Source organism: Paroedura picta, chromosome 13, assembly GCF_049243985.1.
Source record: "Paroedura picta isolate Pp20150507F chromosome 13, Ppicta_v3.0, whole genome shotgun sequence".
NCBI lineage: Eukaryota > Metazoa > Chordata > Lepidosauria > Squamata > Gekkonidae > Paroedura > Paroedura picta.
Genome location: NC_135381.1, coordinates 49,057,072 through 49,082,048, shown reverse-complemented (window position 1 = coordinate 49,082,048; position 24,977 = coordinate 49,057,072). Strand labels below are relative to the sequence as shown.

The following is a 24,977-nucleotide window of genomic DNA, read 5'->3' as shown; positions in this document are numbered from 1 at the left end:
GGTTAGAGTTTCAGACGGGGACACTGAGCTCTTATTCTGCTGTGGAAGATCATTAGGGTATCAGTTACACATTCTCAGAGCAGCTGACCTTACAGAGAGGTAATGAGGATGAAAAGGATGAGAGAAGCATTATGTAGGTTGCACAAGGCCAAGAGAGCATCAGTGAAGTAAATAAAACAGATGGGGGCAGATAAAAAATCAGTTGGTAGATGGATGTGAAGGAAGTAGGGAAAGGGGAGGGGAGGGGAGTTGCCAGGATGAGGGACAGAGGAAATGGCACGGCAAAGGGATGCAGGAGGTTCCCCCTGCCTGTCCTTGCAGGTTCCCCTCAGTGCCAATGGGCGGGGGCAATTGGGCCATAGCTTTCCTGGGGACAGGCTGCCAAGGGGAACAGAGAAAGGAGAGATGCACACAAGGCTATATATAAAAGTTGGCTGGTTAATGGGTAGAAAGGAGAGAAGGAAGTAGGGAAAGGGGAAAAGTTCATGCTTGCAACAAGAGCCCAGACTCAGAGACTGTGATGGGTACATGCAGAGCAAGGGTTGTCCAGGATCCTAGTCTGACACTATTTCATGCTTGCCAAGAAATGAAGAGGTCACCATTGCTAACTGCTTGAGATTCTTACCATTCTTTACTTGGATTGCTGAACCTTGTCCCTGGAGATGAACTACAGCTGGCTGCAAATCAGAATACAGCTGATTAAAATTAAGCAGGTGCTATGCATGTAGGATCACATTTTTCTCTTTAGAGATCTACTTTATTGCTGGAGGAGTCTATCATGGCCTTTCCTTAATATAGATTTGGTGACAGGGCTTCATCCACATGATGCTGACAGTGCAGAGCCCAGCACCCCTCCTCAGCCAACAGAAGTCGGCTTGGGATGGCCCCCTGCATGCATTCTGCCTTAATGAACACTTTATTCACTTTGCTATCTTTTCTAATATGTGTTTTGGGATTGCATAGGTGTTGAGAAGGGTGGACCTAAAGTCCCTGAGTACCAAGGGGTGAAAAAGCCTGCCAAAGAATGTCTTAAAATGGACATCAACACAGCTTCCTTCCACTGGATGCAGAACTGAGGAAGACAATGCTGTTTCATTCAAGCCCCAGAACAAATAAGCAAAGTCCTTACATGATTTGGCAGAATGAAAAGCACTTTTATTAAATGTAGCCTTTTCATTAAAAGAATCATAGAATCATAGAGTTGGAAGGGGCCATACAGGCCATCTAGTCCAACCCCCTGCTCAACACAGGATTAGCCCTAGCATCCTAAAGCATCCAAGAAAAGTGTGTATCCAACCTTTGCTTGAAGACTGCCAGTGAAGAAAACACAAGTTTTCCACCAAGAACAACTAACAACTAACCTGTCCATCTCTAGGTCCTGCTTTATCCACAGCACCTGAAAGATAAAATTTGTTCGAAAATGCCAAGCTTAGTACAGTTATTTATTTATATTTTTATTTTATTATATTTCTATACCGTCCTCACCGGAGGCTCAGGGCGGTTTACATTAAACATAAACAATACATGGAACATGGGAGTTACAGAAGGAAAAGGATGTGCCATCACTTTTCTTGGCCCATGCTGCAAACAATGCATCAAAAATGGTTTCCACTCAAAGTAATAAACTACAATCCCATCTGGTGAATGATTAAGCTTCATGGTTAAAAAGAATCCAGCCCATCCACAGTGGCAAACCTGCAGGGGTGGAGTCTCTTAAAGACTGTGATGAGAAGAACCTTCTTTTGAGTTTGTGCTTATCTCTTTAAAAATGTACATAAATAAAATACTTTTTCTTAATAAAATGTGCAGGGTATGTCTCAGGATGGGGTGGGGGAGGGACATCCCTCCAAAAGCCATTCAGAGAAAATGATGCACCACCAGTCACACCCTTCCCTGCCCGTGACCTCTGACTGGTCCTCGCTAGGAGGACATCCACTGAAGTCCCATCTGAGGCTTTTCCAGCCCTCTGTCGGGGGTCACAAGGCCTGCAGAAGTCCTCTTTAGAAGTGAGCTGCTGTCAGCCTCCCCCCCCCCCCCCTTACTGCCAGAGGCTGGCAGGGGTGCCGGGAGCTGTGCGCCCCATGCGGCGCCTCCTCCCACTCTCCCCCAGGCCATTGGGAGAAGAGCTGTCACGTGTGGGGGAGCTTCTTCACTCCTGGTCCCACACCGGGATGCGGCCCCAGAAACCTTTGCCCCAGCTGACCACTCGCCTCCCTGCAGTGCGTGAAGTAGTGAGGGCGGATTGCTGGGGAAGCTGCAGGCCTCTATGCAGCGTTCCAGCACTGCATGGAGCCTGGGCTACCAGAGGCCTCTACGTTGCCTGCCTGCCCGCCCACTTCCCCCCGAAGGTGAGAGGCTGCACTGCCGGACCAAGGCCCCCCCAAGCCCCAAGCCCTCCCATCTGATCCACAGGGTGTGGGGTACAAGGCAAGGGACCCCCAACAGCTCCTGGAATGGTGGCAACCCTAACTCCAGCTCCTGCCCTGTTGCGACAGAAGCTAGCGGTGTGTGTGTGTGTGTGTGTCAGCTCTAATCGGGTCAAGCCAGCGGATCCTTTGGTAACCACGTTTACTTTTGCTGGTGACCATGCTGAGCATTAATAAGTTTGATTGCATGATGTGTCCAAAGCAAGTGAGCTTTAGCCGTAATATCTTGCCTTCTAATGACATAGTTGGTTTGCTCCTCTCTAAAGCTGTCTTGTTGGTCACTTTGGCTGTCCAGCATTCGTCTCCAATACCATAATTCAAAAGCATCTCTTTTCCTTCTGTCTTCCTTCTTTAGGGTCCAGCTTTCGCACCCATAGCTTGTTATGGGGAAGACAATGATGTTGACTAGCCGGCATTTTGTATTAAGGCTGATATCTTTACTTTTCCATATTCAGTTCATGCCTAACATTGCGTTCTGGTCCAGTGTTATTGCCGTTTGATTTCACGGCTGCATCCACCACTTTGAGTGATCATAGAGCCAAGAACGATGAAATCATCAATACATTCAATGTTCTCATTGTCAACTGTGACTTTGGTGCTACTGCCAGTAGTTGTCATAATCTTGGTATTTTTGATATTTAGGTATAGTCCCATCTTTTCACTTTCTTCTTTTAGTCTCTAATGATTCCATCTAAAAGGCCCCTTCCCCAAGAACAACCCAACCCTGAAGAATCGGGGGAGGGGGTGGAATACAGAAATCAAGATTTTTAGCTGATGCAAATTTGATCTAACTGTTTTAAGTATTTATCAGTGTTTAAATGCTGTAAACCACACTGAAAAGGTAAATACCAGAAGGGGTAGTATAGAAATATATATTTTTATAAATATATAAATAATAATTAAATTAAATAAAAAAGAGCAAGTGCTCCCTGCCCAAGGACTGGAGATCCCCCATGGCCAAGGAGTCTCCTTCCACTCCAAGAAGTCTGGGCTTAAGCTGCCACTCTCGGAGTGCTCATGACCACCAAGGAAAAACAGTGTGGTGAAAGACAAATAGCAGGGAGCCTGCACAGCAATAGGGAAAACTCGTGATCTGGAATCCTGGTGCTCAGAGGATCAAGCGCAGCAGACCATGCCCTGTTGCCTGGGGCAGGGCTGAAGACTGGGGTCACGGAAGAAGCCCCTTCCACTACAGGAATCAGAGAAGTTGGTGACTTTGCCTATGATGGAAGAGCTTCATCCCAAGCGTTGAGACTGCCCCATCCTGGCTCACTGGAAACCAACCCTGAGTCCTCAAGTTGAGTTCTAAAGGACGGAACAATCTCACGTGGGAGAGCTGTCAGACAGGAAAGGTCTGAAATCATGGCATTAGTCTCACTTCTGCAAAATGTCTGGCATAACTATACAGTTATACGTGGCCTATGAATAAGAAACTGTGGCACCATATCTGCACCTTGAGCCACTTCAAAGCAGTCACAGTACGTGAAAGGATTGGAGAGCCCTTAATGCAGGTCTCAGGACCTATTTCCCTTTGGCTGTGGTCCAAGCCACACTCACTCAAGGCCATGTCTAACCCCCACAGGACAGAGCAGGCCAGTGCAGCTACACAAGAATAAAGAGATCTATAGGTATATCCACCAAGGCCACTGTTAAATACAAACTAGCAAGCAAGCCCATATTTACAGCTCCGCTATGACTCCAAAGTCACACCCATGACTGTTGGCAGCATTGACAGTAAGACACACATTCGCCAAGGCATTCTCTAGTTGACAACACTATTAGGGCAGCAGACCTGTTGGGTCACTCACAAGTTTTGCTGCAGTGCAGATCACAGCACTTACCAGAAGGGCCCTGCATCCCAGGTGGACCCTGGGGGCCCGGAGGTCCTGGCGGCCCAGGAGGTCCCATCACTGTGGTGCCGGGAATACCGGGTATCCCTGGGATTCCTGGAGGTCCTTGAGGTCCAGGTGGGCCTGGTGGGCCCTGGGGCCCATGGGGGCCTGGAGGGCCAGCTTTTTTCCCTGAGGAGAGAAATTTCATTGTTATCACCTCTGAGCACCTCTGAGGAGGGGAAAGGGCAGCTGGCGTTTCCTCCCCCTCATTTAGACTCACCAGACTGGTAAGAGATCTATGCTGGCTTAAGTCAGTGCTTAAAAAGGCACAAGATCAATTTCTGTTCTTGTTCATGAGGCAACAGGAGTCTTTAAATCATTACAGGAAACAGTTCACATAAGCCACACTGTCTCCCCACTTCACTGTGACCCTACAGTTAGCAGCCTACAGGTGGGGACTGCAGTGCTCCTGGAAATATAATAATGCTAAACTGTAAAGATTAGTTCCACTAGAAGAAGGCTGACTGTATGGCCAAAAAGGTTTCAAACAGTATCTAAAAAATGGCTGCAAAAATTATGACAAGGAAGCATCCCCAGCTGGAGCATGTCCTTATTGCTGAGGCAACTGGTCGGATTGTCCCTTACTTTGATCTAGTATTAATCGGCTGATTTAACGCGAGCATTCAAACACACACAGCCTGCTGAGAAAATCCACGGTTGGCCCTACCCCAGCCAGTCATGGATAGATATTTGTGAACAGATGCAACAAGTACAGTAACCAGTGGAATTTGCAAATACGGGGGAGATACAGAGAATGTGTCAGAAACACCACATGCAAATTGACTTCATTTAAATCTCTTGTAGTTAGGCCTAGAGACATTGGCTGCCCTCTGCTGAGTGCTCTCAGAATCCAGCCACAAGGCCAGGACAACAGCTTGATAACCTCAACCTGGATGCAGATCTAGAATCATAGAATCACAGAATCATAGAGTTGGAAGGGGCCATACAGGCCATCTAGTCCAACCCCCTGCTCTACGCAGGATTAGCCCTAAGCATCCTAAAGCATCCAAGAAAAGTGTGTCTCCAACCTTTGCTTGAAGACTGCCAGTGAGGAGGAGCTCACCACCTCCTTAGGCAGCCTATTACGCTGCCGAACTACTCTGACTGTGAAAATTTTTTTCCTGATATCTAGTCTATATTGTTGTACTTGTAGTTTAAACCGATTACTGCGTGTCCTCTCCTCTGCAGCCAACAGAAACAGCATCCTGCCCTCCTCCAAGTGACAACCTTTCAAATACTTAGAGGGCTATCATGTCCCCTCTCAACCTCCTTTTCTCCAGGCTGAACATTCCCAAATCCCTCAACCTATCTTCATAGGGCTTGTTCCCTTGGCCCCAGATAATCTTCGTCGCTCTCCTCTGTACCCTTTCAATTTTATCTACGTCCTTCTTGAAGTGAGGCCTCCAGAACTGCACAAAGTACTCCAGGTGTGGTCTGACCAGTGCCGTATACAATGGGACTATGACATCTTGTGATTTTGATGTGATGTCCCTGTTGATACAGCCCAAAATGGCATTTGCCTTTTTTACCGCTGCATCACACTGCCTGCTCATGTTTAGTTTACAATCCACAAGTACCCCAAAGTCTCATTCATGCACAGTGTTACCTAGAAGCATATCCCCCATCCAGTAGGCATGCTTTTAATTTTTCTGACCCAGATGCAGAACTTTACACTTATCTTTATTAAATTGCATCTTGTTCTCATTTGCCCATTTTTCCATTGTGTTCAGATCTCATTGAACTCTGTCTCTATCTTCCGGAGTATTTGCCAGTCCTCCCAATTTGGTGTCATCTGCAAACTTGATGATCTGGACCCTAACAGTGTCTTTCGATGACCCCCACTTACTGTTAGCCAAACTGAACAGTGTCAGCTGAAGGCATCTTTCTAATCTTCATAAAGAGGGTTGCACAAGGTTGTTGGAGTTAAAGTAACCCCCTGGTTTTTGTAGCTGTGGCTTTTCTCTCCATGCTAGAACATGCCTCTTCACATCTGAGTGGGCAGCCAGCCAAGCCTCCATCCACTCTTCCAACTCCCCTCGCCCTCAGTGAGACACACTAAAATCCATAACCTTGAACCACATTCCAAATCTTACACATTTTCCCTACAGCATTTTATAACATTCTTTCGGTTGATATCATCTTCACCCTAGACTTACCATAGTATTGGATCAAGCGTGCACGTAAGACAGATGTCACTAGGCCATCCCCCTCCCCAGGAATTAGGAGGCAATACATATTACAGCTGTTTTTGCTAATCCTGCCCGGGAGGCTTGTTCTGCTTTTGAATTAGCTGATACTTCAGGTGTAAAACAATTATATGTAATCCCAAAGCAGCACGTGCAGGCAGGCAGGCAGTTGCTCATGTGCAGTTCATTTCCCATCCAATGAAATTCCTCCTTGCAAAGATGATCAAGCAAAAGAAAGATGACACTGTCACAATAATATTTAATCAGCAAGGCAGCCATCCAGGACACAGAAGAATGGCCCTCGCGCCCTGCTATTTCTCCCAGTTAGGGAAAATCACAAGGCACCCCAGAGGATGGCCCATCTTCTCCAGACAACATGCCTAGAACTTTCTGCAACTTCTGGCCTTAGTGTAGTGGAGTGCTGACTTCTAATTTAATAAGTCAGGTTTGATTCCCTCCTCCTCCACATGCAGCCAGCTGGGTGACCTTGGGCTCACCACAGCACTGATAAAACTGTTCTGACCGAGCAGGAATATCAGGGCTCTCTCAGCCTCACCCACCTCACAGGGTGTCTCTTGTGGGGAGAGGAAAGGGAAGGCAACTGTAAGCCACTTTTAAACTTCTTCAGGTAGAGAAAAGCAGCATAGAAGAACCAACTCTTCGGGCCATTTCGCACGGCTTCAAAATAGCACAATGGTTGCTAATTGAAAACGCTACTAATTTGCCTTAACGCACGACGTCTGCAACACTCCTGAAACCAATCAGCAAAAAGCGCTTCGTTGTAGCGCTTTCAGGGGAATCCAGAAAAGTGGATTCACCCTCCGGATAGCGATACACTCCTGCAACCAATCTGCAACACTAGCGCTAAAGACCTGTGCGTTACCATTGTTGCGGGTTCTTCAAAGTCCCTCCTTCTGAGCCTGTCCTCCAAACTTCCGGCGAAGCGATCGCCATTTTTTTTTCTCCGAGCGAGCGGGGATAAACGCACCAGCGAGCCTCTTTCTGTTTAGAGGCTTCCCTGGCTTCAGTCCTTCACCTTTAGTCACTAAGCACAAACCACATAAAAGCCCGTTTGCTGAAATAAAGTCCCTTTATTTTTTACACATTAATTGAGCCGAAAATCGGGCCCGTGAGAGGGGGGGGGATTTTTTTTTTATCACTCGAGGCAGCGTGCCAACGATCATACAATCAAACGACAGCTCACATTAGGCAGCTGGATGGGTCTCTCCGTTGCAACGAATCTACCTAGATTAGTTGCTATGGGTCTGTTTTTTTTTTTTAAACCTTTCTTAAAGGGAAAGGGGCTGTTTGGGAGCATGCTAACGGCTGCCCATTGGCTGCTTGACGGCCAGGGGCGGGACGAGCTTGGCAATAGCGCTTCCTTTCTAGCGATTTCTGCCGAGACCGGAAGCCTGTGGGAAACGCTAAAAAACGCAACTGATTCCACTACAAAGGCAGGTATGCATAACTACGAATTCCACTATTTTAAATGGCGATTTTTCATTCCGCAAACAATTTGCAACAAAGATCCCAGTGCGAAAAGGCCCTTCTTCTTCAAGCAAAACAGGAAAGGAGACTAACCCTTCAAAACTTTGTTGGAGGAGACAAACCAACATTTACACCAGTCTATTAGATTTTCCAGACAGTTAGGACAGATTAGTAGTTTAGATGTCATGCTAGGGGCTTCTCTGTATGCTTGATGCCTCAGACCTGCTGTTTAGAACAAGTAGGAATAAAAACCTAACTTACCCTTTTTCTTTTTAGATGAGGTACTTGTGCCTACAAAACAAAAAAATTGGAAGATCAATATCCATCTGACACTAAGCAAATTTACAAAGAATTCCAAATGAATAAGAATTTTCATGAACTTCAGCTTCAGATTTCCCCCACAAGTTCACTGGTTTAAAATGGATACGAATAGAAACTTTGTGTGTCATGTCTATGGAAATTGTACTTGAATAAACAACTAAGGAGGTTACAATCTTTTCCTCTTCCAATTAGTGATTTGGTGATGATAAGGTTACCAAACAGCAGTCAATATATTTGTTCATTTGCAATAATTTCAGGTCTGGATTTCAGGGAGGACATTAAACCAGAATTTGGGAAGAGACAGGGCTAGTACAGGATTCTACTTCATTATTTCAGATCCCTCCACTGTTTCCTAGTCTCTATTATTCTCTATGGGGAAAGGCATCATGCTCGCTTCAGGGCAAGAAGCTAATCGCTGAACCAAACCAAAGTCAAAGATGAAAAACAGGAGCAAGGCCAAATATGAACATCTAAACAGAACCGTGGCTAAATGTGATAATCTAAACTGAACTAAGATCAAATGTGGAAAACTGAACAAAATCAGTCATATTTTAAAATCTAAAATAAATATATGTCAAATAAAAGAATCCCCCCCCCCAAAAAAGGAAAAATATCAACATCTACACTTTATACTTCTCTTGGCCAAGAGGCTGAAGAGTGATAAAATCAACATCAAATGTGGCAAGCCAAACAAAACCCGAGCCAAATGCAATAAACTAGACATAAATAAAATAAATAATAAATAAAAACAAGGACAAACATCCAAACAGAATCAATGTCTAACCTGCCATGCTAAACAGATCCAAGGCCAAATATGACAAGATGCTCCCATGCTCTGTGGGACCCGATGCCTCCTGGCACTCCTCTAAATGGACTGGAATTATTATTATTATTATTATTATTAGATTTATAGCCCGCCACTCCCTTGCGGCTCGTGGCGGGTATGACAGAATGCTGGCCACCAATGACACAATTGTTCCCCGACGTCCTCTCCGCCCTTGTCCCAAGTGAGCTCCCTGGTATACAGAAGAGCTCTGGGTGAAGAAATGGGAGTTGAGACAACTAAAGTGAATTTGTAGGAAAACTCATGATGAATCATTGAGAATATCTTATGGAATGTACATGAAAGCCTATGAGATGGTGGTGAAGTCAGTAAAACATATTTTGTTACTCGACTGCCACTGCATTTTGTTACTCGACTGCCACTGCTCATGCCCAGCCCAATTGTTTAAGATAGTTCGGTCACTCACTGCCCTGGTGGAAGGGCGCCAAAACAATAGTCAACCAGAAATCAGCTGTGAGGCATTTACAAGCTACTTCACGGATAAAACCTTGAAACTCTGCCATGACCTCCCTCAACCTTGGATACAGAAAGCGAATACTGAGTGACTTCAGATGGCTCATGCTGACTGAAATGGACAGGATGCTATCTTCGGCATGGCTGACCACATGTCCATTAGACCCCTGCCCATCATGGCTACTATCAACTGATGAAACGATAGCCCCACCCCTGGAGATAATCGACAATGCCCTCTCAATAGGAGAAATCTTGGAGGGGTTGAAACAAAGTGGTATGCCCATCTCCACATGCCCTCTTGCTTAGCTGGTGCAGAGATTTGGACTAGGATGTCATCAATATGCAGATGGCACCTAGCTCTTCCTGATGGATGGCCACACTGATTCTCCCCCAGAAGTTAGATGTTGGGGTGCAGAGATGTGGTGGCTCAAGCAGAGTCATTTGAGGCTCAACCCCTCAAAGATGGAGATCCTATGGAAGGAAGGGTCCAAGCGAGGAAGTGTGTTTGTCCACCTGTCAAAGGCAGACAGACTCACAACTAGGCTTCTGGATTAATAGGAAACTTTACTGGAAGTAGATCTGAACACTCTGATAAAACAACGTAGGTACTGTTCTAGAATTTGGTTCACTCGTTCCGTGTGACCATTTGTTTCTGGGTGGTACCCCGAGGTGAGGGCCTGCTCAGCAATCCCAAAAGCTCCTGCCAGAACTTGGCAATTAACTGGGTTCCTCTGTCTGTCAAAATTTGCCCTGGAATTCCGTGCAGTTTGTATACGTTTTCCACAAATAAAGAAGCCAGTTTTGAGGCGGGGGGTAACCCAGCACATGTAATGAAATGCGCTTGCTTAGAAAACGCATCCACCACCACCCAGATTACTGTTTTCCCATGGCTGGGCGGGAGGTCAGTTATAAAGTCCATAGTGATCTCCTTCCAAGGAGCTGAGGGGGTGGGCAGTGGCTGCAGCAACCCTTCCCCCCCCCCCCGCTGACTTTGTAGTGCGACACACAGGGCACCCTTGAACATACAACTCCACTTCCTTGCGAAGGGTCGGCCACCAATAGTGCTGACGCAATAGGTGCAAAGTTTTCACAAAGCCAAAATGTCCCGCTGCCTTAAAATCATGGCACAATTTCAAAATGTACCCCCGTGCCACCGCGGGCATATATAGTTTGTCTCCCCGGCAAAACAACCCCTCCTTCTCTTGGAGCTCCGGCCGGAGGTGGGTGAATTCAGGGTCGCTCGTGACGTCCTTCTGGACCCATCCCCCAGGGGAGGGAGCCCCGCCAGCCCCCCGGCTCCTAGTCACCACTGCAAGACACCACTGCAAGGCCGGCATGAAAATTGTATCCACCAATGGCTCCCGTTTGCACTCGTATTGGGGGAGGCACGACAGCACATCGGCCAGAAAGTTCATTTTATCAGGCAGATGCTTTAGAGTAAAGTTGAAGCGGGAGAAAAACTCAGCCCAACGCATTTGTTTCGCAGACAGCGAGCGGGGCTGTTTCAACGCCTGCGGATTCTTATGGTCAGTCCAAACACCAAAGGGGAGGGTGGACCCTTCCAGCCAATGCCGCCACGACTGCACCCTCTTTTTCCCAAATTGCCCAGTTCTTCTCTGGCCCGGAGAATTTTTTGGAGATGTAGGCAAGGTGTGCAGGCACCCATCCCCACCCTCCTGTAAGATCACCACCCCCATGGCCACATCTGGAGAATCCACTTGTTCCGCAAAAGCCTTGTTGGGGTTGGCCTGAGCTAGTACCAGCTCCATGGTAAAAAGCACCTTCAGGGTCTCAAAGGCAGCCTGACAACTTTCTGACCAAGCCAATGGAGCACTAGGCTTGGAAGCCTGTTCCCCCCCCCCCCACTTCGTTTTTAGCAAGTCTGTCAGCGGCAGTGCCACCCTGGCAAAGTTGGGGATGAAGGAACGGTAGAAATTGGCGAACCCTAGGAAGTTTTGCAATTGCTTGCGTGTGTAGGGTGGCTCCCAAGCCAACAAGTCTTGAACTTTACTAGAGTCCATTTCAATGCCTGCAGGGGACACTTGGTAGCCCAGAAAGTCCACACAGTCCTTGTGCAACTCGCACTTGGACAGCTTTGCATACAAATGGTTTTCACGCAAGCGGCGCAAAACTTCCTGCACCAGCTGCACATGCTCAGAGGGATTTTCTGAGTACAGAAGAATGTCATCCAAATATACCAGGGCTTCCTTGCCAGTTTGGTGTAGTGGTTAGGAGTGTGGACTTCTAATCTGGCATGCCAGGTTTGATTCTGCACTCCCCCACATGCAACCAGCTGGGTGACCTTGGGCTCGCCACGGCACTGATAAAACTGTTCTGACCGGGCAGTGATATCAGCGCTCTCTCAGCCTCACCCACCCCACAGGGTGTCTGTTGTGGGGAGAGGAATGGGAAGGCGACTGTAAGCCGCTTTGAGCCTCCTTCGGGTAGGGAAAAGCGGCATACAAGAACCAACTCTTCTTCTTCTTGTACAAAAGATCATGCATGACCTCATTTATCACATTCATGAACACGCCGGGAACACCGGCCAAAGCTAACGGCATAATAGTGTATTCAAATTGGCCTAGGGGCGTGTTGAAAGCTGTCAGGTACTCATGTCCCTTTTTTATTCTTATTCTGTAGTAAGCCTCCCTCAAATCCAACTTGTAAAGATCTGCACCTTCCCCAAGTGACTCAACAAGTCTTTTATCAAAGGCAGGGGGTAGGCGTTGGAAGTGGAAACCGTGTTCAAACCCCTATAATCCGTGCACAGTCTTTTTTTTTTTTTTGTAAAGTATTTATTTGTATGAATTGTGAAAACAAGTCCAAACCAATATTCATAACGGTCCTCCTCATGTATTACATTCAACATAAAATTATTTATCTCATCTCTATTTTCAATATAAATTGCTTACTATTTCACCTGAATCTAAATAAGCTACAATAAAAATTCTTGTTTACAACCACTCTTCCTTCTAACCCTGACTCTGATCAAAGTAACTAAGTTTTACAAAATATATTATAGATTGACTTACACAAACATGCTTAATATGTGTATCTCTGATTGTCAAAGTCTTATATCTTAATTGTCATTCTTTGTACATTATTACTTGGCTTGGTAATCTAGGAACCACTTCCATTGTTCAAGGAATTTTCCTTCTCCATATCCGTTCACTAAGGTCGTCAGCCTAGCCATTTTGGCCATTTCTACCATCTTTTCTTGCCACATTCCCAGCATAGGGATTTCTTTGGTCTTCCATCTCCTGGCAATTACTATCCTCGCCGCAGTTGTGGCGTAGAAAAATAACACATACATTTGTGGTTTAAGATTATTTGACATAAAGCTTAACAAAAAATACTCCGCTTCCATTTTAAACCTAAGACCCAGCATTTTTTCTATTTCCCGATGTACTTTTCCCCAAAAGCTATATATAGCAGGGCATCTCCACCATACATGGAAAAATGACCCCACTTTTTTGCTGCATTTGCAACATTGTACTGTTCTTTTTAGACATTTTTCCAAGGGCCTTAGGGGTTATATGCCAGCGATAAAACATTTTGTACCAGTTTTCTTTTATTGATTGGCTCCTTTGTTCACCTTTGACAACATGCTCTCCCAAGTTGCCATGGTGATTGTCTTTCTGAGGTTTTCCATCCACTTGATCATGCAGTTTTTTACCACTTCCGATTCGGTCTCATATTTTAAAAGTATTCTGTATATGTTACCTTGCAGGTGTGGTTTTTGTTGTATGATGACCTCTTCAAACTCCGTCACTTGCGTTCTTATATCCTCCTTTGTTTTGAAGTCTTTTTTATATATAATCCATGCACAGTCTTAATGTGCTGTCTTTTTTCTTTACAAAAAGCACCGGCACCATGATGGGGGAAGTTGCGAGACGGATGAAAACCTTAGCCAGATTCTTGTCCAAGAAGGCTTGCAACTCAGCCATTTCCCTGGGGCTCATGGAATACAACTTCGCCTCGGGGAGGCGTTCCCTGGCTTTAATTCAATGGAACAGTCCGTTTTTTGGGGCGGCAGCTGATCGCACTCAGCAATTTTTTGGAGATGTAGGCAAGGTGTGCAGGCACCCATCCCCACCCTCCTGTAAGATCACCACCCCCATGGCCACATCTGGAGAATCCACTTGTTCCGCAAAAGCCTTGTTGGGGTTGGCCTGAGCTAACCTGCAAATCCCTGCAAATCCCAATAGTCTCTAGGCAACTCAGGTGGCCTGGAGCGACACACTGCTGCGTGCTCGTGCTACCCTTCCAAGGCAGTGTCCTGGGTTTTCTGCCTGCAGTGCCGCCGGCACCCTGGGGTGTAAAACCTAAGCAGGATCTCCAGCGCACTCTGGGGTCGTACTTACGCAACCAGTCCAGACCCAAGACAAACGAGAAGGCTGCATTAGGGGCCACCACCAGCTGAATCCATTCCCAATGTTCTGCAACTTCTAAGTCCAGCGGGAGAGCGGGAGACACCGCCTCCCCCCCTTTCACGCATTTCCCTTCCATCTGAGCAAAATGGAGTGGTTTGCGGAGCGGCTCCACCCCCACCCCCAAAGTTTGAAATAACGGTGGGTTAATCAGTGTCCAGGTACACCCAGAGTCTAGAATGCTTTCCACCCCCACTTTCCTCCCCATCCCGGCAACAGTCAAAGTCACTGGGAATAGTAGTAGGGCGATGGGGCTCACCGAGCGCTTGCCCCTGCCTCAGACCTGCTGGCGGGGCCGCCTCACAGCAGATCGTCCTCATTTCCCGACGGCTCCCCAGAGGCTCTTCCATCCTATGTCCCTGTCATGGCCCCGTCTCCAGAGGGTGCCTCTGCACCACTGCCTGAGCTCTTTCTGCCAGCTCCCTCGGAGGAAGAAGTGGAGGAGCTGGAGCAAAGCAGCAGGGTGCTGCTTAGAGAGGCCAGTCCCGATAGGGAGCCACAACCAGGTCCCAGCCAGACAAGCACCATGCCCTCTGCACCAGCATTACCTCAGCCTGCAGCAACACCCCTGAACAGCCCAGACTCATCTCCAGAGTGCAGGAGGGAATGCAGGAGGACCACGTTGGCAACAAGCAGGCAAAGTGCTCGGCTTAGACTACAGCAACAGGCTAGGTTGTGCTCAGGTGGGGCTCATTCATCGGAGGGAGGCTGAGTGCCAGGTGCACCCACTTGGTGTGACAGCTCAGCTTGTTCTTAAGCACAGCCGAAGTGCTTCCCAGTGTGGCTGCAACTTTGCGCACATGTCCACCCATTGCCTTGACTGGTTTCCTGCTCCCTGATGCTTCGGCGAAGCTCAGCTTGACTGATTCCCGGCTTGACCCTGCTTCACCCAACTAGACTACGCTTTGATTGAATGCTCCACAGATTCCCGGCTTGACCTTGGTAAAGATAAATGGCAACTCTTTCGGTTCTCCTTTGGACTTCATCCACTAGCAATTCCTGATAAGACCCGGACTGGACTTTTGACTACTCTCTGGTACGCGCTTTGAACTTGCTTGACTTTGTAACCGTGCTTGCCCTTGCACTAACCCTGCATGTGCCAGGCTAGGGCAGCACAGTCCCTCTCTCACTAGTAGAGATAATGGGCTCCAGCAAGGGGGTGAGCAGCGCCTTCACTGACTTCTTTCCCCCAGACGGTCCTTTCGCCACACCAGCTTTCCCCGGAAACTTCTCTTGGGTGGTCGCCGTGGTCTTCTTGGAGGGGCAGTTGGCGAGGAAGTGCCCCTGTCCTCCGCATCCCAGGCTAAGCCCCCTTTCACAGTGCTGAGACTGCTCCATGGCATCCGGGGTGGAGGATTTCGGTGGGGGATTCTGCTTTGGAATTGCTGGCTTCTTCACTCCCTTGGGTTTCTCCTTTTTGAGTTGGGATGGCAGGCGCATCCTTTTCTCTACTTCCCTGGCCAACCTCACCCAGCCCATCCCGGTCTCTGGGTCATCCAGATTCAAGCACTTTTTGACCACATCCTTGTGCAGGCCCCGCTGGAATGCCTGGACCTGCTGCACCTTGACCCAGTGGAAGCCACCAGTTTCCGGAATTCTCGGGTGTACTGGCCCACGAACATCGACCCTTGCTTCAGGTTTTCCAAGTTCTCCTCCGCAGTCTCCGCCTCGAATGGATCCTTGAAGCACTCCTGCATGCACCAGATGAAACAGTCGTAATTCTGCACTTTGGCTTGGGCGTACTTGTAGAGGCTGATGAACCATTTCGCGGCCTCGCCATCCATGCAGTCACCCGCAAAGTGAACTCGATTGGAGTCATCTCGGAATGCGTGGCCAAACTCCACCATGTAGACCTTGAGTTGGATCAGGAACTCCTCGGGCTCTCCGCTGAAGTGGGTGCAGACCCGGCAATGATGGTGCCCGTCTGCGGCAGCTGCCAGGGCTGGGGCAGCCTGCCCCACCTGCGCATCCTCTGGTGGCTGGTTCACGGCCGCTTGCCCAGCCAGTGGCTTGTTCGCCTGTGGTGGCGCCGCAGCCAGGGGTCCCCTCCCACCCACGGCTGGAGTGGCCGCCTCTCCCGCTGCTAGTCTCGGGGCCGCCAGCCACTAACCCTGCGGGATCAGTGTTGGGCACCTCAGTTCGGCCAAGAAGAAGCATGCGCCCCGCTGTAGATCCTCGTCTGGATTCTACGCCACCGTCTCAAGCCACTCTCGCATATGGTCCATTCAATCCCAGAGTTCCAGGTTCTCCAGGAGGGTCACCATCTCCTGGTCGGGCCTCAGTGCCAGACCCCACTCGACCACTGCTGGGTCATTGTATCTGGAGAAGTGTCTGTGATCCGTGACGTGTCTCTCCAAGTAAAATTTCCCCCCCGGACGGTCTGGGCGGCTGTCCTGGGACGTGCCCCAGTAGGGGTTTCCGCAGCCTGCTCGGTTCCCCCTTCGGGTGCCGCCGCTCCATCCATTAGTAACTGCTCCTGGGTTGTATCCTCTCTGTGGTCCAACATCTCAGACCAGAGAAAGACGCTTGTGTGATTCGACTAACTGTCAAAGACAGACAGACTCACAACTAGGCTTCTGGATTAAAAGAAAGCTTTATTGGAAGTAGATCTGAACACTCCAACATCTGTAGTCAAATCTAATTGATACATGGCAAGAAAGTGGTTATAAATGCATCCTTCCTGCCCAAATGCCCCCTCTTTCCCAGGGTAGAATCACCCCCCTCTCACAGGTGCCATCCTGGGCTTCCTGCCAGACCGTCTCTGGCCCGGCTGGCCTTGGGGGACCGGCACCCTCCCTTTCAGATAACAAAGCACAGAGCAACATTTGCAAGAAAGCGTCACAGCATGAAAGGATACACAAAGCAGTGTAAAATAGTTTAGGGTTGTAAAAGGGTTACAAAAGGTTCTTCAAACAACACACATCAAACCAACATGGAGTTGCTTTAGGATGCTTAGGGCTGATCCTGTGTTGAGCAGGGGGTTGGACTAGATGGCCTGTATGGCCCCTTCCAACTCAATGATTCTATGATTCTATGATTCTCTGGTCAACCAAAAATCATGGCAGAGATCCTGACACCACCCCAGATGGGGTGTGGCTATCAGTGACTCACTCCGCCATGAACCTGGGTGTGATCCTTGACACTCCCTCTCTATGGAGGCACAGGTCACAAGAGCAGCATGGCTACTGTGACAAGCCAAGTGACTAGTGCTCTACTTGGCCCCGAAACACATAGCTACAGTGATCTATGCAGCGGTCACCTCTAGACTGGGCTCCTGTAACTCACTCTACATAGGCCTACCCTTAACCTTGATCCGAAAACTACGGCTGATCCAGAATACAGTGGCCATAGTCCTCACAAGAACACCATGGAGGTTACATATCCAGCCCGCTCTCCAACAACTTCACTGGTTACCAATTGAATTCCGTATCAGGCCACATCAGGTCTTGATTATCACCTTCACGGCCATATGGAGTCTGGGCCCAAGGTACCTGAGGGACCACCTCACTGTCTACAACCTCCAAAGAGCACAACAGTCTGCCACTTGCAACTGGCTGGTGGGAGAGGACCACAGCTGCCTGAAAGGCTGGGGAGGCGGGCTGAATCGCATGGAGCAGCTAAAGTTTCTGGTGGGGAGGCTTTCTTGGTGGACAAGGCCCGGTAGCGAGGGAAATAAGGGAAAGCCCCAAGGCTCGGGAAAACCAAAAGGAAGTCCCAGCCTGGGGTCTGGGGGGGGTCCAAAATTGAACACACCCTGATGTGGCACAAACAGCAATGTCTGGCTGGCCTCCAAATGAGTCAATGGAATGTGAATAGGGGAAAGAGGTGAAGAGGAACAAAAACTGTTGGTCTTAAAGGTGCTGCTGGACCCTTGATTTTATTGTGCTACTTCAAACTAACACGGCTGCCCATTTGAATCTGCACTAAGAGAAAGCCTCAGAAAATTAGAACTTGGCTGGTAAAGATGATGCTTTAAGGTAGACCCACATGTGACGGGGGCGTGGAATGGGGGGAGGAAGGATGAAAAAGAAATCTCAAAGTCAATAAACTGACTTGGCTATTCAGCAACAGCCACACAAAACACGCAGACCAGATGAGAGGGCTGGAGCCATAGCCAGTACCAGGGCCACCCACTCCCCGCCCCGCCCCCCCCCAGTAAAGGGAACTATGGAGACCAAACTCTGCCTCAGATTCAGAGTGTTGGGGGGAAAAATAGGAATTACTGGTGGTCTTTCCCCCACTCTCAGAAAGAAAAGTCGAAGTAAAATAGGATATCAAACTAACATCCAAGAAAAAAACATCACCTGAATATGGAACGTGTCCTAGAAATGAAACTCTGTGTTTGAGATTATCTTATCTGCTTAAATGCTGAAAGCATTTCGCTGTGTGGCACGCAGACTAGATGCAATGCAACAGGGACACCCCCCTCTCCCTCCCCACACACCCAAAAGTGAAGGGGAAAATGGAAATAAAGCGCTGGGAGCAAGTAGAAATCTGAATTTGTGGAAGATCCTTCACCCCACCTTCAGAAAGAAAATCAGAAGACTGAAGCCAGAAAAGGTTTAAAAGGAAAACGCTTAAAGAACACCACATTGGAAAAAAAATGTTTCTCCCTGCTCCCAGACAGAACAATGCATATCTCCTCAAAGAGAAAACAAAAGACGTCTGCCTGCTCTCCTGGAAAAGTCTGGCCACAGGCACAGCAAAAGCCACATGAGGAGGGGGGACTTTGAATGCCAGCCAGAAATGAACAGCCAAAAACCCACAAGTATGGCTGAAGGTGCTCCTTCTCTCTAAAACCACTTTATCTATCCCCCCAAATTCCCCCCTCCCCCACTTCCACCAAGAGCAAAAGAACGCAATGAGCTCTCCTGTGTTCCCAGGGATTATGTATGCCAAGGCCACTGAAACCAAGGGGAGCACTATTCTAGGCTAACGAGGGTGCCAATCAAGCTAGAGGGGAAAACCCGGGAGTAGCCATGGAAACTGAAAGACAACCCTCCCAAGCCCCATCTAGGAAGAGAGAAATACTCAGGTGTGCACCGAGGGAGGAAACTCTGACCCCGAAAAAGCCCATGAACACGCACTGAGGGGTAAGACCCGTATACAGTCGTGGACAGTCGACAAGGGCATGGCCCAGTTCGAGACCCATGAACGACTCCATTTTGTGTTTGCACAGAGGCCTGGAGCCTGGCTCATGCCCACCACTAATGAGGGCCCTGCTACAGGTAGGACAGTTCTACGAGGCCTGCAAGACTGAGCTCTTCCACCAACTCTTCCTTCCTACTTGCAGCACGGAGCCTAGCGTCTGCCAGGATATAGATAGGACTTGGCCGCTTGCTACTGTCTTGGTTAAATTTTATGGTTATGCCATTGTGGCTTCTGGAGGGGAGGTTATTATTGTTTTAGATCACTGTACTTTATCTTGATTGTAAGACGATGCAGGCTGGCCAGGCTGAGAGTGGCAGCAAATAAATCTCATAAGAAAACTATACCTCTGGGCTTCTGAGAACACATGGTCAGACGGTGTCCTTTTTGAACAAGATTCTTTTTGTCCATCCGAGAAGGTGTGCTAACAGAGTCAGCAGTACTTAGGAAGGTCAGCATGAACTTTTCCAGAAAATCTGAATCTTCCCACACAACAGCTGTTTGGGTTTTAGCACCTTGGGAAAAGTCGCAGAAATGCCTCCTTGCTTCCGCTGCTGCTTCTCCAAAACAAGGGACAGATTTAAGGCAGAAAGGCACAGCTGACAGTCTAAGACAGTCTAAGCTCCTCTTTTCACTTGCAGGAATTCCCTGCATAGTAAGGAGAGCCTGAGGTATATTTAACTCAGCAGAATATACTTGGGAAGGGGGTGTGCATTTCCCCCAGAATCAGCAGTTTCCCTAATTCAGCCAGCTGTACAACATTAGATTTCAGGCACCTGCTCAGATTTCAAAGCCTGTAAGTGCAGCTACGACCCAGAACATCCCACAATTGCCTATTCTAATGTTTGGTACAAGCTTCTTTCTAGTACAATTTCTGGAGGACTAATACAATAACCGGCTTCAATCAACAAGTTTTACTTTTCATAACCCCTGACTCTGGAACAGCACCCATCTTCAAAGACTTACCAAAGATTTCCTCTGACATCATCCACCCCCAATTTATTGAGTATACACACACTTAAGTGCTTTATTGTATCACAGCCAAAGATGTTCAGCATTTCAAAGCAGACAATGGGGCTGCATCAAAGCAAGCTAATGTGAGTAATGCCTGGAAGTCTTGTTTGGGGGCCAGGTCTGAAGTACTGCAGATTTATTTCTTGCAACATTTCTGTCCAGCTTGTCTGAACACAGTGGTCTAGGAACACAATTCAAAGGTAGAATAATAAAATAGAATCATAGAATCATAGAGTTGGAAGGGATCTCATGGGTCATCTAGTCTAGCGGTCCCCAACCTTTCTCAGGTCAGGGACCGCCTCTGGAGTGAGGGAAGAGCCGACGGCCCGGGTGCTGCGAAAACGCGCATGCGCAATTGCTGCACGTGCGTGTTTTCGCCACTAGGGGGCAGTAACGCGCATGCGCGGCAACAGCTTCTTGCTGCCGGTGGGGGAAGGCAGGCGTGGCTGGCAGCGGCCCGGTACCGTGGCCTTTGCGGCTTGCCACCGGGCCGCAGACCGGGGGTTGATGACCCCTGATCTAGTCTAACCCCCTGCACTATGCAGGACACTCACATCCCAATCGCTCATCTACTGTCACCTGCCAACCCTTTGCCTTCTCTGCAAGTTGCACCAAGGTACTTAAGGAGACCACAGAGTGGCTTCATTAGACTATGAACGAAGAGTGCTTGCAATCGAAAGCTCACACCTTGAATAAATCTTTGTTGGTCTTAAAAGTGCTACTGGATCTGATTATATAGTTCAGAAATCAGACACTGCATTTTTCTGGATGTGAATTTTTGGGAGTGTTGTTCATCCCCTCTGCTTCCTGGCCTCTTCCTTAGTGCTGTTTCCCCTTCTGTTGCTGCATAACACATTCCCAGTGTTCCTATGCTAGAACTGGGGACATGAAACTGCCAGCATAATGTAGGAAGATATGGGAATCTCGGTAAGAGTTGCCTAGTCACAAGGTAATGAAAGGTCATATTTGTCCTTATTTATATGGCCTAAAAAAATCCTGTGCTCTTCCTAGTTTGGTTCAGAGAGCAGGTTAGAATCTTGGAGACCCAGGATTGCATCACCTCTCTTCCAGGGAAGCTCGTGGAGTGCAATTCTAGCTCGCCTACGTATAATGCACCCTAGATAATGGGGAAAGAGCTGGAACCTGATAGCTGGACATGATAGCCCTCCTTAAGTATTTGAAAGGACTAGATGGCCTGTATGGCCCCTTCCAACTCTAGGATTCTATAACTTTTGACTGCTGGACAGTCGTAGGATCTCCTGGCTACATGACATACTTGATAAGTCTCAGGACTACTTGATAAGGGGTGCAGAGTTATGGGCTGCTTTGCCCATGTCATGATTCATGTTGACAGTCAACAGTGAGGGATACGGTGCCTAGTCTGAGATGTTGTGGGGGTTCTTGAGGTGTGCAGAACCCTGACTGTGTGTGGCCTTGAAGGTGAGTACCAGTACCTTAAACCTGATCTGGTATTCAACTGGTGTCCAGTGCAGCTGCTGGGGGATTGGGATGATATGAGCTTTCCACAATGTCCGAGTAAGAAGATGGACATTTGCATTTTGTACAAATCGTAGTTTCCGGAGCAGGGATAAGGGCAGGCCCGCATAGAGCGAGTTGCAGAAATCCAGCCTAGAGGGGACTGTTGCATGGATCACTGCGATGAGGTGTTCTGGGGCCAGACAGGGCCCTAGTAGCTTGGCTTTGGCAGAGATGGAAGAGGCCAACTCTGCGAAGCGTCCTCAGTCATGCAACCTTCTGACCTGCCTGGCTGACAATTTCATTTATCAAATGGCAGATGAACCCACAAGAGGTTCAGCCATACTGGACTTAATACTGACCAACAGGCAAGAGTTGGTGGATGAGGTGAAGGAGGTGGGGACCCTAGGGGGAAGTGACCATGTCCTCATAGAATTCCTTTTGAGATGGGGGGGGGGGGGGCAAGGAAGCTGGTAGCCAGAAGCGGATGTTGAATTTTCGTAGGGCAAACTTCAATAAACTCAGATATGAGGCTCTCGCAATTTGTAACTCGCTCTACCCATCACGCCGGCCACACACTCGATCTGATTTTTGGTGCTGGGATAGAGGTGGTTCTGGATGCAGCCTTGGCTGTGCCATGGTCAGACCACTGCGCCCTGCGTTCTCGGCTCAGGATACCACCCCCTCCCCAGTAGGGCGGCGGGCGGATTTTTGCCCGTCCGCGGAGACTTATGGATCTGATTGGATTCCGGAATGCTCTGCGGGACCCGATGCCTCCTGGTGACTCACTAGCCTTGGTGGAAGACTGGCAGTCCCGCCTGATGGCCGCCATAGCTGAGATCGTCCCTAAACGTCCTCTCTGCCCTCTACTTAAACGGGCCCCCTTCCGTCCTGGTCACGGGGTGGAGACGGTGTTGGCCCTTTTGGATGACCTCCATCACCAGCTGGACAGAGGTGGGTCGGCCGTGTTGGTCCTTTTGGACCTATCGGCAGCCTTTGACATCGTGGATCACGACCTTCTGATCCATCGCCTCGCTGGCACGGGGATACGGATCACAGCCTTGCGCTGGATACGCTCCTTTCTCCAGAACCGGACCCAGAGGTTTGCGGTGGGGAAAGAGTTCTCATGTCCCTAAGGACTCCCTTGTGGGGTACCTCAGGGCGCAGTCCTCTCCCCCCACGTTATTTAACATCTTTATGCACCCTCTGGCCCAACTGGTACGGAGTTTTGGGCTGGGTTGCCACTAGTACGCTGATGACACCCAGCTCTATCTCCTCATGGGCGGCCGCCCGGACTCCCCCCCGGAACCATTTGCCAGATGTTTGGAAGCAGTGACAGAATGGTCCGAGCAGAGTCACCTGAAACTCAACCCCTCCAAGACGGAGGTCCTGTGGCTGGGAGGCAGAGGGCAGGAACAGGCAGCGCGCCTACCCACCCTGGCAGGAGCGCAACTCACCATCGCGCCCCAGACCATCGATGCCTCCCTGACCAAGGAGGCTCAGGTCAAGAGAGTAGCAGATCAGGCGTTTTTCTATGTTCGCCAGGCCCGACTACTAGTGCCCTACCTGTCCCCTGACCACTTGGCTACAGTGATCCATGCGACAGTCACCTCCAGAATAGATTTCTGTAACTCGCTCTACGCAGGCCTACCCTTGTCTCTGATCCGGAAACTCCAGCTAGTGCAAAACGCAGCTGCCAGGGTCCTCACTGGTACACCTTGGAGGGCCCACATCCAGCCGGTGCTGAGGCAGCTGCATTGGTTGCCAATTGCCGCCCGGATTAGGTTCAAGGTTCTGGTTTTGACCTTTAAGGCTATACGCGGGTTGGGACCCACATACCTGAGGGACCGCCTACCGCCCTATATCCCCCGCAGGGCTTTACGCTTGGTGGGGGAGAATCTCCTGATCGTTCCTGGCCCCAGAGAAGCGTGCCTGGCCTAGACCAGGGCCAGATCTTTTCGGTCCTGGCCCATACCTGGTGGAATGAGCTCCCGGGTGAGCTGCGGGCCCTGCGGGATTTACCAGCTTTCCGCAGGGCCTGCAAGACGGAGCTCTTCCGACAGGTTTTTGGTTGAGGTCAGCGAATGAATGCCAGCATCCCCCCCCCCCCCCGGACCTAGTAAATTAGATCTTCTCCCCACCCTCCCTGCAGCTCTGATAGCAGGGGATAGGAATAATGAGAGCTTCCGCCATGTTGGGATTGTTTTTAAAGTCTTTTAATGGGTATTTTAATGGGGATGAGACTACTGTGACCCGCCACAAGCCTACGGGGCGTGGCAAGAAATAAATCTAATTAATAATAATAAATAATAATAGTTCAGCAGTGGAATTGGCTGCCTAAGGAGGCGGTGAGCTCCCCCTCACTGGCAGTCTTCAAGCAAAGGTTGGATACACACTTTTCTTGGATGCTTTAGGATGCTTAGGGCTGATCCTGCATTGAGCAGGGGGTTGGACTAGATGGCCTGTATGGCCCCTTCCAACTCTATGATTCTATGAGTGCCAGCTGAGCTACTCCTGTGATTTGCACTTCCATAGTTAAAGAGGTGTCAAGGATCATGGGTCAGGTTCCTGAACATTTGTGCTGTTTTAAATTGCACACCATTCAGGCTGGGAAGCTGCACTTCCTGGTCTGAACTGTTCTCATCCAACTAAAGGACCTTCATCTTCAAGGGGGTCAAGCATCATGCAACTACACGGGAACCGTCCTGCTACAGCCTCTGGGCATCTGGCCAGGCAATCAGGGTTTTTGCCAGGCTGACTGCCTATCAGGAGGCAATGTGTTGTTTGCACTGTCTGCAAGGAAAATTTGAGCCAAAATTTGAGCGAGTTATGATTTTTAACCTTTTAGCGCTTGGTATTTACTAGTATCTGACTTATTTCCATGCCTTAGTTTATAGCACTTTATTGTTTAATGTTTTATCAGATATTGATTTAAACTGTATATATATTGTATATATTTTAATAGCCTTTGGATGTAAACAATACAACCTATTCATTCACCTTGATAATAACTAAATAAAGTCAGTCCAGAGTGAAAATTACAGGATGTGATGTTATTGGCATCACATGCCAACATATCCAAAGCAAGACTGAAAAGGTGACACTGGTATTGACAACAGGGATGGGAAATGGTGCCTGGGAAATCAGATAATTTTTTTTCTCCCAAGGAGGCACTGTTTTTTATATGACAACAGAGACTGTTACTACAAGGAGAAAATGATGAATTTCTGTTCTTCTCATATAGTAGTAGGACTTTATATTCATTATTTGTATTTATTTATTTCAACTTTATATCCCGC

General features: G+C 48.6%; 1 protein-coding gene across 1 annotated transcript in view; it reads right to left on the bottom strand.

The window, feature by feature from the left end:
* The window catches only part of EDA (ectodysplasin A), a 125,732-nt gene that overhangs the window by 6,486 nt on the left and 94,269 nt on the right, over window positions 1-24,977 (bottom strand). The window contains exons 4-7 of the mRNA XM_077307545.1: window positions 8,254-8,283; window positions 4,268-4,447; window positions 1,362-1,396; window positions 626-677 (exon numbers count right to left, since the gene is read on the bottom strand). Coding sequence (XP_077163660.1) covers window positions 626-677; window positions 1,362-1,396; window positions 4,268-4,447; window positions 8,254-8,283 — 297 coding nt within the window. The remainder of the gene's footprint in view (window positions 1-625; window positions 678-1,361; window positions 1,397-4,267; window positions 4,448-8,253; window positions 8,284-24,977) is intronic.